The sequence below is a fragment of the Erpetoichthys calabaricus genome, chromosome 16 (assembly GCF_900747795.2).
Source record: "Erpetoichthys calabaricus chromosome 16, fErpCal1.3, whole genome shotgun sequence".
Taxonomy (NCBI): domain Eukaryota; kingdom Metazoa; phylum Chordata; class Cladistia; order Polypteriformes; family Polypteridae; genus Erpetoichthys; species Erpetoichthys calabaricus.
Window position 1 is genome coordinate 91,903,220 of NC_041409.2, and position 13,271 is coordinate 91,916,490.

General features: G+C 36.5%; 1 protein-coding gene across 1 annotated transcript in view; it reads left to right on the forward strand.

Annotated features, from left to right (window-relative positions):
- Positions 1–13,271, forward strand: part of si:dkey-17m8.1 (C-Jun-amino-terminal kinase-interacting protein 4) — a 65,769-nt gene that overhangs the window by 17,346 nt on the left and 35,152 nt on the right. Inside the window, exons 9-14 of the mRNA XM_028821260.2 lie at positions 7,813–7,870; positions 11,347–11,499; positions 11,609–11,651; positions 11,819–11,949; positions 12,036–12,089; positions 12,194–12,334. Coding sequence (XP_028677093.1) covers positions 7,813–7,870; positions 11,347–11,499; positions 11,609–11,651; positions 11,819–11,949; positions 12,036–12,089; positions 12,194–12,334 — 580 coding nt within the window. The remainder of the gene's footprint in view (positions 1–7,812; positions 7,871–11,346; positions 11,500–11,608; positions 11,652–11,818; positions 11,950–12,035; positions 12,090–12,193; positions 12,335–13,271) is intronic.

Genomic DNA, 13,271 nt, shown 5'->3' on the forward strand with positions numbered 1-13,271 from the left:
CAGACACAAACACACCCACACACCAAGCACACACTAGGGCCAATTTAGAATCGCCAATCCACCTAACCTGCATGTCTTTGGACTGTGGGTGGAAACTGGAGCGCCTGGAGGAAACCCACGCAGACATGGGGAGAACATGCAAACTCCACGCAGGGAGGACCCGGGAAGCGAACCCGGGTCTCCTAACTGCGAGGCAGCAGCGCTACCACTGCGCCACCGTGCCGCCCTTAATCAAACATGGATTGAAAATATTAAAAACATTCCACAAAGCAAAATATGAATTTGCAGCTAACCAAGAATATTTTGAATCCATGTGAATGAAGTGACATGAAGGCATACACTGTGGAACACCAGCGATTTGGGGATTTTAAACTAGGAGAGGAGATGGGGTCAGGCAAACTCCAATCTTGTTCTTTGAGGCTCAGTTATGTACGTGAAGTAGAGGATCATTAACCTTGTTACAATTTTTACTTCCACCGTAGCCAATTGATTGTGGCAGGACCAGTGTGAGGACCTCACTAAACTGTCCAGGTCCTGAAAATATTTTCAACCCAATGACAGCTGAAGACCTACCTAGTGGTGCTGTTGATGATCAGTGGGAGTTTTGGTGTGCTTAAAATCCGGGTTAAGACCCCGATGAAGTTTTGTCACTGTAGACTTTTTTTTTTTTTTTTTTCCTTCCCTTTTCAGTTTTGCTGCTATTGATGTAGATGTATGGGAATTGGTGGCCTAGGTGTTTTGAAAATAGCACAAATACCCACACACTGCCAAATCAAATTTGTTTTCCCCACAAAACGCTTTCGAAAATAGCCCAATTTGGTGTGAAAAACGCACATCTTGCCAGTAAGTAGTACAGTAATCAATGCAAGCTCAAAGGCCTAAATGTTCATTTCATACTTGACACATTCAAGTCATACTAGGGTGCGCATGAAGTAAAATTCATCATCATTCCTGGCACGCAGATCCTCACGTTGGAAACCGAATGCCTTCAGAATTTTGTCAGTGGCAACTTGGAAATTGTTTGCATTTAAAAAATGTAACTACTTTCTCCCAGGAATATCTTGTTTCTGTAGTAAACTGATTTTTTTATGGTGCTTACCATGATAGGAACTTTTTTAAATACAGATTGCTTGAATGCAGTGACAGAACATTTCTACTTGATTGACAAACAAAAAAAAATTGAATACAAAGTTTGTCTTGAGCTGGCTCCTGTTTGTCTATCACCCAGTTTTATCTGCTTGTTATTGTATGTCTTTAATTGGAGGAGTTTTGAATATCTTATTAAAAAAAAAAATTATAATAATAATTTCAATGATTATATAATAAAATGTTACATTTTTTGAACTACTACCTGTGTTGGCTGGGATTGACTCCAGCAGACCCTCCTGACCCTGTGCTAGGATATAGCGGGTTGGATAATGGATGGCTATCTGAGACTGTGTTTGGAATAATAATAATAATAATTCATTACATTTATATAGCGCTTTTTCTCAGTACTCAAAGCGCTATCCACACAGGGAGGAACCGGGAAGCGAACCCACAATCTTCCACAGTCTCCTTCCTGCAAAGCAGCAGCACTACCACCGCGCCACCTGTGAGGATCTGTATTGTTAACTTGATTCTGGAACCAAAAAAAAACACTGACTCCATCATTCATGCAGAAAGTGAGTTGCATTTGGAATTATCTGGAAGGCTTGTGCAGTTTAGAAGATGAAGGTGCATCATGACTTCTGATTTCTTTGCATCATGGTTTCCTTTTTTGTAATTCACAAATGGAGGAAGCGTCATGTTCATGAAAAAATTGACTTCATTGTTAATTATTCCAACATATTTTGAGCATTTTTGGAAAAATAAGTGTCTGTAACTGTGTGTATCTGTTATATGTGGTTAAGAAAACCTTTGTGGACACTAACTAAAGAATGAATTAACTGATTCTCATGGAATATTTTGGACAACTTGCAGTCATTAGTCTTAACAGCTGATTACATTTTGGGTAAGTTCCAGCTATTCATCTTTGAGCTTTTAAGTTCAAAGTTTTTAAAGCCAGTGCCAACAACAGCCAAACTTCTACTCATAAGTTCACAAAATTTGGCCTTTTCATTTACAACTGTGAAAGAAAGAATTTTGTGAATTTTGAATTCAGTCCAAAGCTTGAGGTTTGGGCTTTTTAAGTTCAATATTTTTTAATCTAGTAGTCTCCACAGCTAGACTGTGAGACAAAGAAACATTGGTTATATTCAAAGCATTTGTTCAATTAGAACATAAGAAATCTGACTAATGAAAGGAGACCTTTCAGTCCGTCTAACCCAGGGGTGGGCAAAGTCGTTCCTGGAGGGCCGCAGTGGCTGCAGGTTTTTGTTGCAACCCAGTGGCCTAATAAGAAGCACTTATTGCTCCAGTAACACTTCTGCTTCATTTTAGTTGTCTCGCTCATTAAGATTTTGAGTCCTTATTGCTTATTTTAGTCTTAAACAGCTGTAGTCTCAGTTTTTAATTGCTCCTTATGGGCAAAAAGATGCAAGTGACAAAAGAAAGCAGCAGGTCTCCATTTAGCTTCTTACCATTTACACCTGTGTGTATTTATCGTGCACTGTTTGGTTTAATTAAATACTTGGAAGGAAAGTGAAGAGAAAAACGTGAAGCACTGAGAATTACCCCTTCGTTTTAGACTCCAAATCATTTGGATGATATCCTTAGAAAAGGAAAAAAAAATCTAGGATATGAGAATGACCTGACATGGCAGAGTTAAAGCACTAACAAGCCATGCAATTTAATTATTCACAAGGACTGTTTTCTAATTAAGCAGCTGGGTTGGATCGAAAACCTGCAGCCACTGCGGCCCACCCCGATCTAGCCCATTTGATGTGAATATATATATATTTGTTGGTTGAAAGGTACTTTTTTTGTTTAAAAATATTTTTACTACTTCAAGGTTTGAACTCCACCTTCAGTTTATGATTTGTGTAATGAAATGTGTGGGTTTCTGTGCTTTCTCCTCTAATTTTTAATGTTTATCTCCAGACATTTTTACATGCACCCAAACCCATATGCGTCCCTTTCATCTGTCAAGACCTTGAGTTGTAGTGATGTTAATTAAAATGGCATCCCTGCCAAAATCTAAAATATCTCTCAAGAATTAATAGAATGGTTAAACTGAAAGGTAAGGTCAAGGACCAGAACTGGGAAGCCCTATACATATGAGATTTGTTTTCAGTAGTTGATGTTAAAAATGTAGTATTTGTGTACTAAACGGAGGGCAGTGAATGAATATAATATAGTATTCGTAGTATGAATCTCGATCTGATTGTATGCTATGAATGTAAGTACTCCGATCTCCAGGCTGTCAAATAAACGAACCACACGCCGTGGCACAACGTAAAGAGGCTTTGCTTCTGATGCTGACGTCCGAGGTTCGATCCCTGAGAGGGGTGGAGTGTTTATGCCTGATGACCCCAAATAAGGGCGAAACATGTGTTGCGTACTCTTTGCATTTTCTGACAGTAAACTATGTAACAATATATCAATATATATAATATTATTAAAAAAAAAAAATCCGGGGAGGGAGAGACTAGGGAGACGAGACATGATCTTCATGGAAGACACTTAAAAGACCCGTGAGACGAAAGAGATTAGCCACAGAGCATCTCGCAGGGACCTTTAAACATGAGGCTTTGTGCCAAGAGATTGGCCCAGGACCGTCTCATGGGGAAGTAAAACATGAGATTCTTGCAAGACACGCCCTTACTTACAACCAATATCAAATAAGACCACGGTCAGCAAAACAGTCATGTAAAGGCTTTTAGCAGACACAGATCCAGGGCTCTCAGCGCATATAAAGCGTATAAGGACAATACATTATAGATGAAACGTTGACGACTAAGCGAAGAGAAAAGAGCAGCGGGGAGAAAAGAGACCCAAAAGCGTTGGAGAGAAAAAAGTGAAAAAAAGAAAAAGAATAATCTAGGTGCAAATTCAGAAAATAAGGAAACTAATAATCAGCCCGGAACCAGTGAAATTGAAAAAAAGCAGGTTCAATCGGCTCAGAAATAAGACAAAGTAGAACTTCATAAAGACATTCAAAAACGTTGGCGCTATACACATGCAGAGCAGGTTAGAGATTATGAAAGCAGTGGAATTCGAAAGGCTCAAAAAAAAACCGTTGGCACGATACACATGTAGAGAAAGTTAAAGTATATGAAAGCAGGAAAATTAGAAAGTATCAAAAAAAGATAGTAAAGATCGCAGTAGCGCAAACAAATGGAAATTATTACTCGAAAAAAGGGAAAATAATCACCACAGACCAGGTGTAATTGGGGGAAAAAAAAGCAGGACAAAGTGAGGTCAGGAATAAAAGACAAAAAATAGAAAACAAAGTAAAATGTCATAAAGAGGTTAAAAAACAAGGGGGCCAAACACATGCAGAGCAGGTTAGAGACAATGAAAACAGTGGAATTCAAAAGACTCAAAAAAATGTAGGCGTGATACACATGCAGAGCAAGATACAGAATATAAAAGCAGAAAAAAAAAAACAAAAGTGTCAAAAAAAAGAAAGTAAAGATCGCATTAGCGCAAGCAAAGAGAAATTATTATTTGGAGAAATAACGAAAAGACGAATACAGATCAAATATATGGACATAGGAGAAATGTCAGAAGTATGTAAATATTGTAAGGCTTTGAAGTTTAAGTCAGAGACTTGTAGATCGTCTAATTCGTGTTGCCATCAGGGAAAAGTAGTGTTTATACACAATGAGGAGGCGTATCCAAGAGAATTAAAAGATTTGATGTTTGGGGAAAGTGAAATCCACAAACACTACAGGCAAAATATCCGAGTCTACAATAATCTTTTCGCATTCGCATAGATTTACACAATAATGGACCATACGCTATGATAATCTGTGGTCCAGCAACAATTAAAGCAACGACAAGTTTAATTTCGAAGAAACCACAATTCGGTCAGGTGTATGTTTATGATCACGGAGAAGCGATGCAACATTGAATCGAAAGAGTTAAACGACGTATTAGAAATTATACAGCCAATAATGGATACAAATCCATACGTCCAAAAGTATCGCACTTTACACAAAATTTATCTGCAAAACACGGATAAAGAAGTTTTCTTGGATTTCTATATGAATCAGAAAGACCATGCACACATATATAATAAACCAACATGCGACGAATTATCAGCGCTAATAGTTTAGAAAGACGGAAATATCAAAAACAGAGTAGATATTCACGTTTATCCAAAAGCAAAACATTCATCGACATTTCTGTTCAATAATTCACCACATTACGTACGATCCATTACTCTGTCCTTTGCTTTTCCCAGATGGAGGAACAGGATGGTCATACAATATAAAACACACAAATTTAGAAAAACAAATAACACCAACACAATTTTTTGGGGCAAAATTAGCGATACGTTCCAATGTATTTAACCCACTTCTGTCATCTCAACGTCTTACGCAACATTACATTATTAATGCGTAGCTAAAAGTCGAAGCTAATCATCTTCCATCCATCCATCCATCCATTTTCCAACCCGCTCAATCCGAACACAGGGTCACGGGGGTCTGCTGGAGCCAATCCCAGCCGACACAGGGCACAAGGCAGGAACCAATCCCGGGCAGGGTGCCAACCCACCGCAGGCTAATCATCTTTTCTTTATTAAATAAAATCAGGCAAAACTTAGAATGGAACATAAGCAAGGTCTCATTGATCACGTTCAAAATTCAAATATCAATAGTTCAGACAAATTCAAAATAGGTAAAGCAGTAATATTACCATCATCATATCAAGGTAGTCCAAGAGCATTGCAACAATTATATTATGATGCAATGACAATATCCAGAGCTATCGGTCAGCCAGATTTATTTATTACAATGACGTGCAATCCACAATGGCCAGAAATCCAGAGATTCTTGAAAACAATGCCAACCGCTACATCGGCTCAGGATATTCCGACTTTCATAAGTAGATTGTTTTATCAGAAAGTCTTAATTTTATTGAAAGAACTTGAAATGGTGTTCGGTCAAATCCGAGCATACATTTGCACAATCGAATTTCAAAAATGGGGTTTACCTCACATGCATTTATTGGTTACTTTGCAAAAAAAAATTAAACACATCTCACGGACCTCATTTAAAACATTCAGCATGTTGGGACTCGAAAAATTCCAAATATTGTTTTTACAGAAGTTCTGAAATGAAAGTGAAACGAATGAAATAGCAACAATCCCAAGAAGAAAAAAAAATCTTAAAAGTGTGTGTCCAGAAAACCAAACACGGGGGTTGGCATCTAATATATAATTTTAGAGAGAGAGAGTAGATGCCGCACAGGGAAGGAAAACATGAACATACGGCCCCTATAAAAGTAGAGAATTCTCTAGGGAACAGTTACTCCCTCAACACGCTAGATAGCAGCAGTCCCGGATATCCACACGCAGTGGGAAGCCAGCAGGGCATGCTAGGAAATGTAGTCTGGCAAGGCAGCCCTGCTGGGGTCATGGTGTGCCGCATGAGGACGTTCCAGGGAAACAAGCTCCCTACTCTAATAATGGACTTCCTTGTGACCCAGAAGTACTTCCATCGGGCAATTGCCCTGACACCGGAAGTACTCCTGGGTCTGTGATAAAAGGGACTGCACTCCCTTATTCAGGCGAGTCGGAACTGGATGGTAGAGAGGGAGCACTTGACCGGAGGAGGGCAGTGCGATGGTGAGAAAATTATTGTAGAAAGGGAGAAACCAGTGTTTTGTGCTTATGTGACACTATTTTTGAGGTATTTAAAATAAAACCTTCATTTATTTTGATAAGGGACTGTGTTTTTGTAATCATGTCGGGGTTTGGGCAGGCTGAAGCCCGGGTGTCCATCACAATATATAAGTTCCAATTTTACGTATGTATTTCTATAATATTTCAATTTCTGTAGATTTCTATATATATGTTTTGTGTTAAAAAATGTTATGAATTTGTCAAAACACTTTTGTTTTCCTTTGTCATGCCATCCGTCCGTTTAGTACACAAGTACCAAATGTACTTTTGTTATTACTAGGCAGTTAAGTAAAATATGACATCTTTTCTTTCCTTGGTAATACTGGTAGTGGATGGTTCAGACTTGTAAAATCTTTCTATGAATATCCTTTTGGAATATATATTTCAGTTCCACAAGTAAAATTCACAAATAAGTTCACAGATTACTTCTGTGCTCGTTCACAGATTTGCACAGGGTCAGAAATACAAATCTCCCGTCCATTTTATTACACCTACTCATCCTTTACAGAATTACAATGAACAGCAGAGAAGGGAGCAAGCCATGACAGGACACCAGTATTTCTCAGGACTCGCTTGCACAGTTGCAGTCGCAATGAGAAATGGTTAATTTTAAATTGCCTGTTAGCCTACATATTTTTGAGAGGTGAGAGGAAACCAGAGTACTCGGAAAGAAACCTTTGTGGACACGGAGAGAATATCCTAGCACCAGAGAGAGTTTGACTGGGCAAATAAACAAACCCAAGTTCCTGAAGCTGGAAGGCAGTAGGCAGCTCTTATAACTGTAACACTATCCTGTAAGTGGTGTTGCTCCTGATAATTTACATTCTCTGGTGATTGGTACTTTAGATAGAGATTGTTGTTGTAAAATTTGATGGTTGGAATGATAATTCCTTTAAAGTTACTGTGAAGTGCAGAATCATGTATTTATGTACGTAAGCAGACCTGATGCTGCATGTTTTATGAAAAAAATTCAGCCAACCTAAAAACAACCTTTTGGCTTTTCTGACCATGGTTTATTCTTGTGCTTTCCCTCTCCGTAGGTGTGAATAAACAGATAGAGGAAATTGTTTCTGAAAACAAGGACCTTAAACAGTATCAGTAAGTACAGTGCAGCATGTCTAATTTAAAAGACTTCTTCCAAATTCTGGGAGTGTGAGTGCAATGTAAGAAATAATGTAGAAAATACGTAACTACAGGTGCTGTAGATGTTGTGTTGTTTCCAGTGCAGGAGTTTCCAAGGTATGCTGCAAGTAAAATGTACACTAAAACAATATGCTAAATGTACAGTACACTAAAGAAATACATTACAACAAGAATAAATTTTTTGATTATAGGGTCAAAGCAAGAAATTATGACAATAGTTCATGTTATCTATAATAGTGTTATATTCATCTATTTTTGACTTTGTTATTATTATATCTCTTAATATGCGATAGTCCTATAATTGCCTGGTTTTATGTTTTATATTATATATATATATATATATATAATATATATGTTATTTTTAGTTAAATTATAAGAGCTGTATGTAATAGTACTGTACAATTTTAAAAAAAAAAAAAAAAAAAAAAAAAAAAAAAAGTTTGCTACCTTTACTTTAAGTATAAAAATAGTTGGGAAAACTAAACTTGTTTGCCTGCATGACAGATATGCTTACATATTTTAAAAATATATAATGTGGAACACAATGATTAAGCCGTTCGTGATCTTCAAAGATACAGCCAACCTTTACAAAACATTTCCTTCTGTTATGCTGGCAAATGACACCACTCACAAAAAACAGGACCCGTGCTGCTGGTAGTGCTATTACTGCTATAAATAAAATCAAACTACAATTGGTTTATTTTTATATAGCATTACACAATGTGACACGAAAAGATAAATGGTTAATGTTGTAATTTAAAGGCATAGTATATAGTGACAGTTCACATCAGATTTTGAGAAATAAACATCCAGGAATTAACAAACTTCAAAACTAAAAGGAGAGAGTTAGTTGAGGTGTTTTCCGGCTGTTTCCATGAAAATTTAGTAAGGGAGTTTTTAATGTACAATTGTAAATTTGAGTTTTGCACAATTTTAATGTAGACTAGACCATTTTAAATTTCAACAATTAGTAGTTTTTTTGCTAGTTTATTTAGCAGATTTTTTTTTTCTTTCTAATAACATTCTCAAATCTGCCTGATTCAGTTCGGGGTCATGGGGGCCTGCATCAGTCACAAAGCATTAACAAGCCCCACACTTGGGTGTCTCTCCATCTTAGGCCTGAAGTTTAATCACAAAGTTCAAAGAATAAGGATATGCTTTTAAAAGAGAGCTTAAAAAAAGGAATTAAACCTGTGTTCAGCACTTTCATGCACTAACTAAAACTTTAATGTTTGTAATCAGGTACGTTTTGTGTAGGAATGATAATATTTTATATCTCACATGTCTCTGGGTAAAGTGGACAAACTAAGCTGATTGCTTTACTTGTTAGATCAAAGCAAACTGGTTTGGAGCTTAGCCATGCTGATTAATCAGATGTCCCAATGGGAAGTAAAAATGTAATATTGTACCATGATATCAGATAACAGTATAGTTTAAAATATATTGTGATTATTTTCAAACAAACACATTTTACTGTGCATATTCTTAACAAATAAATATTGCCTGGGAGCCTGCAATGATAAATTGGGGATAAGCACTCTTAAAATCCCATGAAGCGTTCATGTATTTTAAATATTGCATATGTAAATATTAATTATATGAACAGAAATAATACATTAAAATAAAACTTTGTGTTACTGTTTTATCAACCCAAAGTGTTCAGTAGAAACTTACTTGCTCTATTTAAGACAGTGGAAGAAAGGAGAAAGGATATCTAGGTGACTGGGCATACTAATAGAGGCCTTGAAATACAAAAATATCCCACCTGTTGTTCTAAACTGAGTAAACAGTGTAAAGATCAGATACCCACTAAACACACAGTGCATCATTGGGATACGTACTGCTGGGGCTCCCAAAAAATGGGGCCTGTTAAAAACCATTGCGGTATTCCTTATGTGATTTTTGGGCTATACAAGAAATAAGTTGTCGTTGTAGCTTTAAAAAAGTAATTCAGCGTTTTCAACAGAACTGAGATCTTATAACCCATGCAAGACAAAAATTATTTTTTGTGTAGCATTTTAAATGCAATGTGTTAATTCCAACTCTTTGTGACAGTTAAGATCCTAAGCCTTCTAAGTATATATGTAGTTGCCTATTTACTGAACTCATTTAATCTTTAAAGTCCTGTCAGCATGGATCCTATCCTAGTGATATCGATTGCAAGGCTAGAATCAACCACGAATGCTGTGCCAGTCTACCATACATCATTCTGTCATGCCAGTTCAGAGTTTTCAATTAGCTTGAAGCACATATCTTTGGAATGTGGGAGGAAAAGCAGAGCAGCTGCATCCAAACATATATAAATACAGAAAGGACATGCAGACTTGCACATAACCGGCCTGGGTGTGAATCTAGTGTTCACGATTTGTGAGGCTACTCAGGCACTGTGTTGCTTATTGGTGCATATCAAATAATTTAACAGAAACTTATAGTGCAAAACAATACTGAGAAAAAAATAAAAATTTCCTATGTATCTCCAATAAATACAATTACAATAAATGTTATTATTTCTGTAATATACAGTATACAAGTAATACCTCGCAGAAATGTTGCTTGAATCCATAGCTGACATATAAAATGTAAAACCTATCTTTTTGCAGTTGGACACCAGATGAATATTGTAAACCACATTTTATGAGAATTTAACTGCCTTTAATGATCTGATTTAATTGTATTTTGTCAAGCTAGCCAGCTACATGCAGAATGGGGATGATATAGAAGACAGGCATTGACAACACTTAAAGAGAAAATCAAAATTACACAAAACTCAATAAAAGCAATACGAACAAACGGCCTCAGTTCATTGCCCCTAAATATCACTATTAAGAGCTTTATCATAACATGGCATTCTTGCAACTGTTTAAGACTACTGTAATTTAAGAGCGAATCCTGGCAGCAAGGGGCACAAGGCAGGAAAGTACCAGTTCATTGCAGAGCTCTCAGTCTCTTGTAATTTTGACAAAAGGAGTACATCTTAAATCGGTTTCCTTCTGTATTCACTTAATTGAAGTCTTTCTGTCATTCTGCTTTTTGCTCTTCACGACTCTGTAGGATTCATTCAAATAAATATTGACTAAAATATTTTTGTCTAGGTGAAATTAAAACTTAATGTTGAATTTAGCAATTCTTAAGTTACAACTGATCTTACAGCTGTTTTGTTTTGGACAAGAAATCCAAAATGTTTTCACAAAGAAAATACTTCTTAATTACAAATTACACAATTGTTTCTGAAATGATGCTTTCTTTTTTGTCCAGCACTTAAATCGGATGATTCCATGCTGTTGAGGTTTGTGATGTGATCATGTCCCAGCATCTTTCATCAAAAATTCAGTGATAACTATTAATACATCTTTAGCTGTAGTTTTTATGATGGTCTTTAGCTGTGGTTTTAAGGACTGTCTTTACAGTAATTGGGTTATTTCATGCTTTAGGCTCCTTCTTGACTCTGCACGTCGCTCCCTGATCAGCCGCGTGGAGGAGCTGATCAATGAGAGATCAGAACTGACATTGGAGGTAGAATCTTTGCAGGATACAATTGTGCGGTTAGAGGGAAGGCTTCGGGAGAGTGAAGAGGAATCCAAGGGGTAAAGAAAGTGTTATGCATATTAGTAGAGTCTGTCATGAGTGACTTGGTATCACTGTACTCATTATTATGGAAAGAACAAATGCAATTTAAATTTCCTTTATTAAAAGGATTCGTCAGGAGCTGGAAGAGGCAAGAAAGAAAGATCCAGAGGTATGAATGCTAATTTTGTATTTTGCGACCTTTCTGGTTTTTAGCTATTTTTAGACAATTTGTACTGTTTAACAATATTTTGGATAGTGTACAGAATCTCATATTCTTACCTCTAAATATTCTTTCTCTTACCCTATTTTTTTTTTTTTTTTTATAAACTTTAACAGGCAGATCTTCCCCCTCAGTTTCGGCGCAGGTTTACCCGTTCTGAAATGTCCAGGGTAGTAATGGAAAGGAACCAGTATAAGAAGCAGCTCTTTGACCTGCAAGACGCACTTCGAAGGTCTCAAGATTTAAGGTGCACCTGTTTTTTGGTCAGTGTGGAGCTCTTTCAGTAAAATGTTAACATAATATTTTTCATTAAATATTACTCCTTCTCCTTAGAGCTTCCAAAGAACAGAAGAATATGGAGGAAAGGCGCTCAACAATATGGAGCAGGTGATTAAGCAGGAATTGAGAAAATGTAAAAGGGGTGCAAGTCTCTTTTTTAATTTTTTTTTTTTTTAAACTCTTTAGTTGCTTTATTAATGTTCTCATTTTAGGTTTCATCGTCTGTTTGGTTTGACAAAGGACCCATTTGCACCCACCACAGGCCCAGCTCTTCAAAAGACATTGTCTTCAAAAGATAATAAATTAAAAGAAATTAGTCAGCCACAGCCTGCAAGCAAAACCAGCAACAATGAGTAAGCATCTTCTGTTTGTTAATTTCTTGCACTGTGATTAATGAATTGCATTGGAAATATTTAGGATCCATGTGAAAATGGTCTAGTTTTGTGCATCGCCAGTAATTCCCATCCAAGCGGTAATTGTCATGCTCCCATTCTGAAAGACGATGTTCCCTTGTGACCTACCAGTGGGACTGGTATTCTAATAAGCGCGGGGGGGAAAGACATTCTTTATTTTGCTTTTAAAAGACACCTGTTTTGACTGTCTTCCATAATAATCTGTTTGAGCCATCCCCTCTTGTTTATCGTGTTTCACCATTCTAGAGATTCGTAACACGCCCCTCAACAGAGAGCGTATCATAGATTTAGAAATACTCTACCGTTAAAAAAAGAACCATTGAAGTCTGTACATACATTCCTGTACAGAAATATAGCTATAGCTATAGATGTAGACATTTTTATTTCCAAATTTCTCAGTCTTTCAAGTATCCTTAGTGTTGGTGATTTCAAAGCAGCGTGGCCAGTAAATTTATAATAATGGCGTATAACTCAGTCTTGATTAATAATTTAGTAATATTTTCATTGATTTTTTATACAGACCTTAGCCCAGCAAAATAAAAAGAAAATGTCTTAGTTGTTTTCTTAAAGTATGTGAATAGAAATTGCTTAATAGATCAGCCATCCACTGTCTGAGTTGCTTAATCCTATTATAGTGTTATGATCTACTATATAACATAGAAATTAAATGTAGTAGTTTAAGTGAGCTATTACTTGGAACAGTAGTTAATAATACTAAAGAAACAATGTGTATGTTTCCTTTTTTTTTTTTTAATGCGTAGCGAAGGTTTAGAAATAATGGTACTTGACTTATACTGCTCTTTGCTTGTTGCTCTTATCTACTCAATCAAATTAACTTGATCTAATTAATTTACCATGTTAACCAAAGTAACATAAA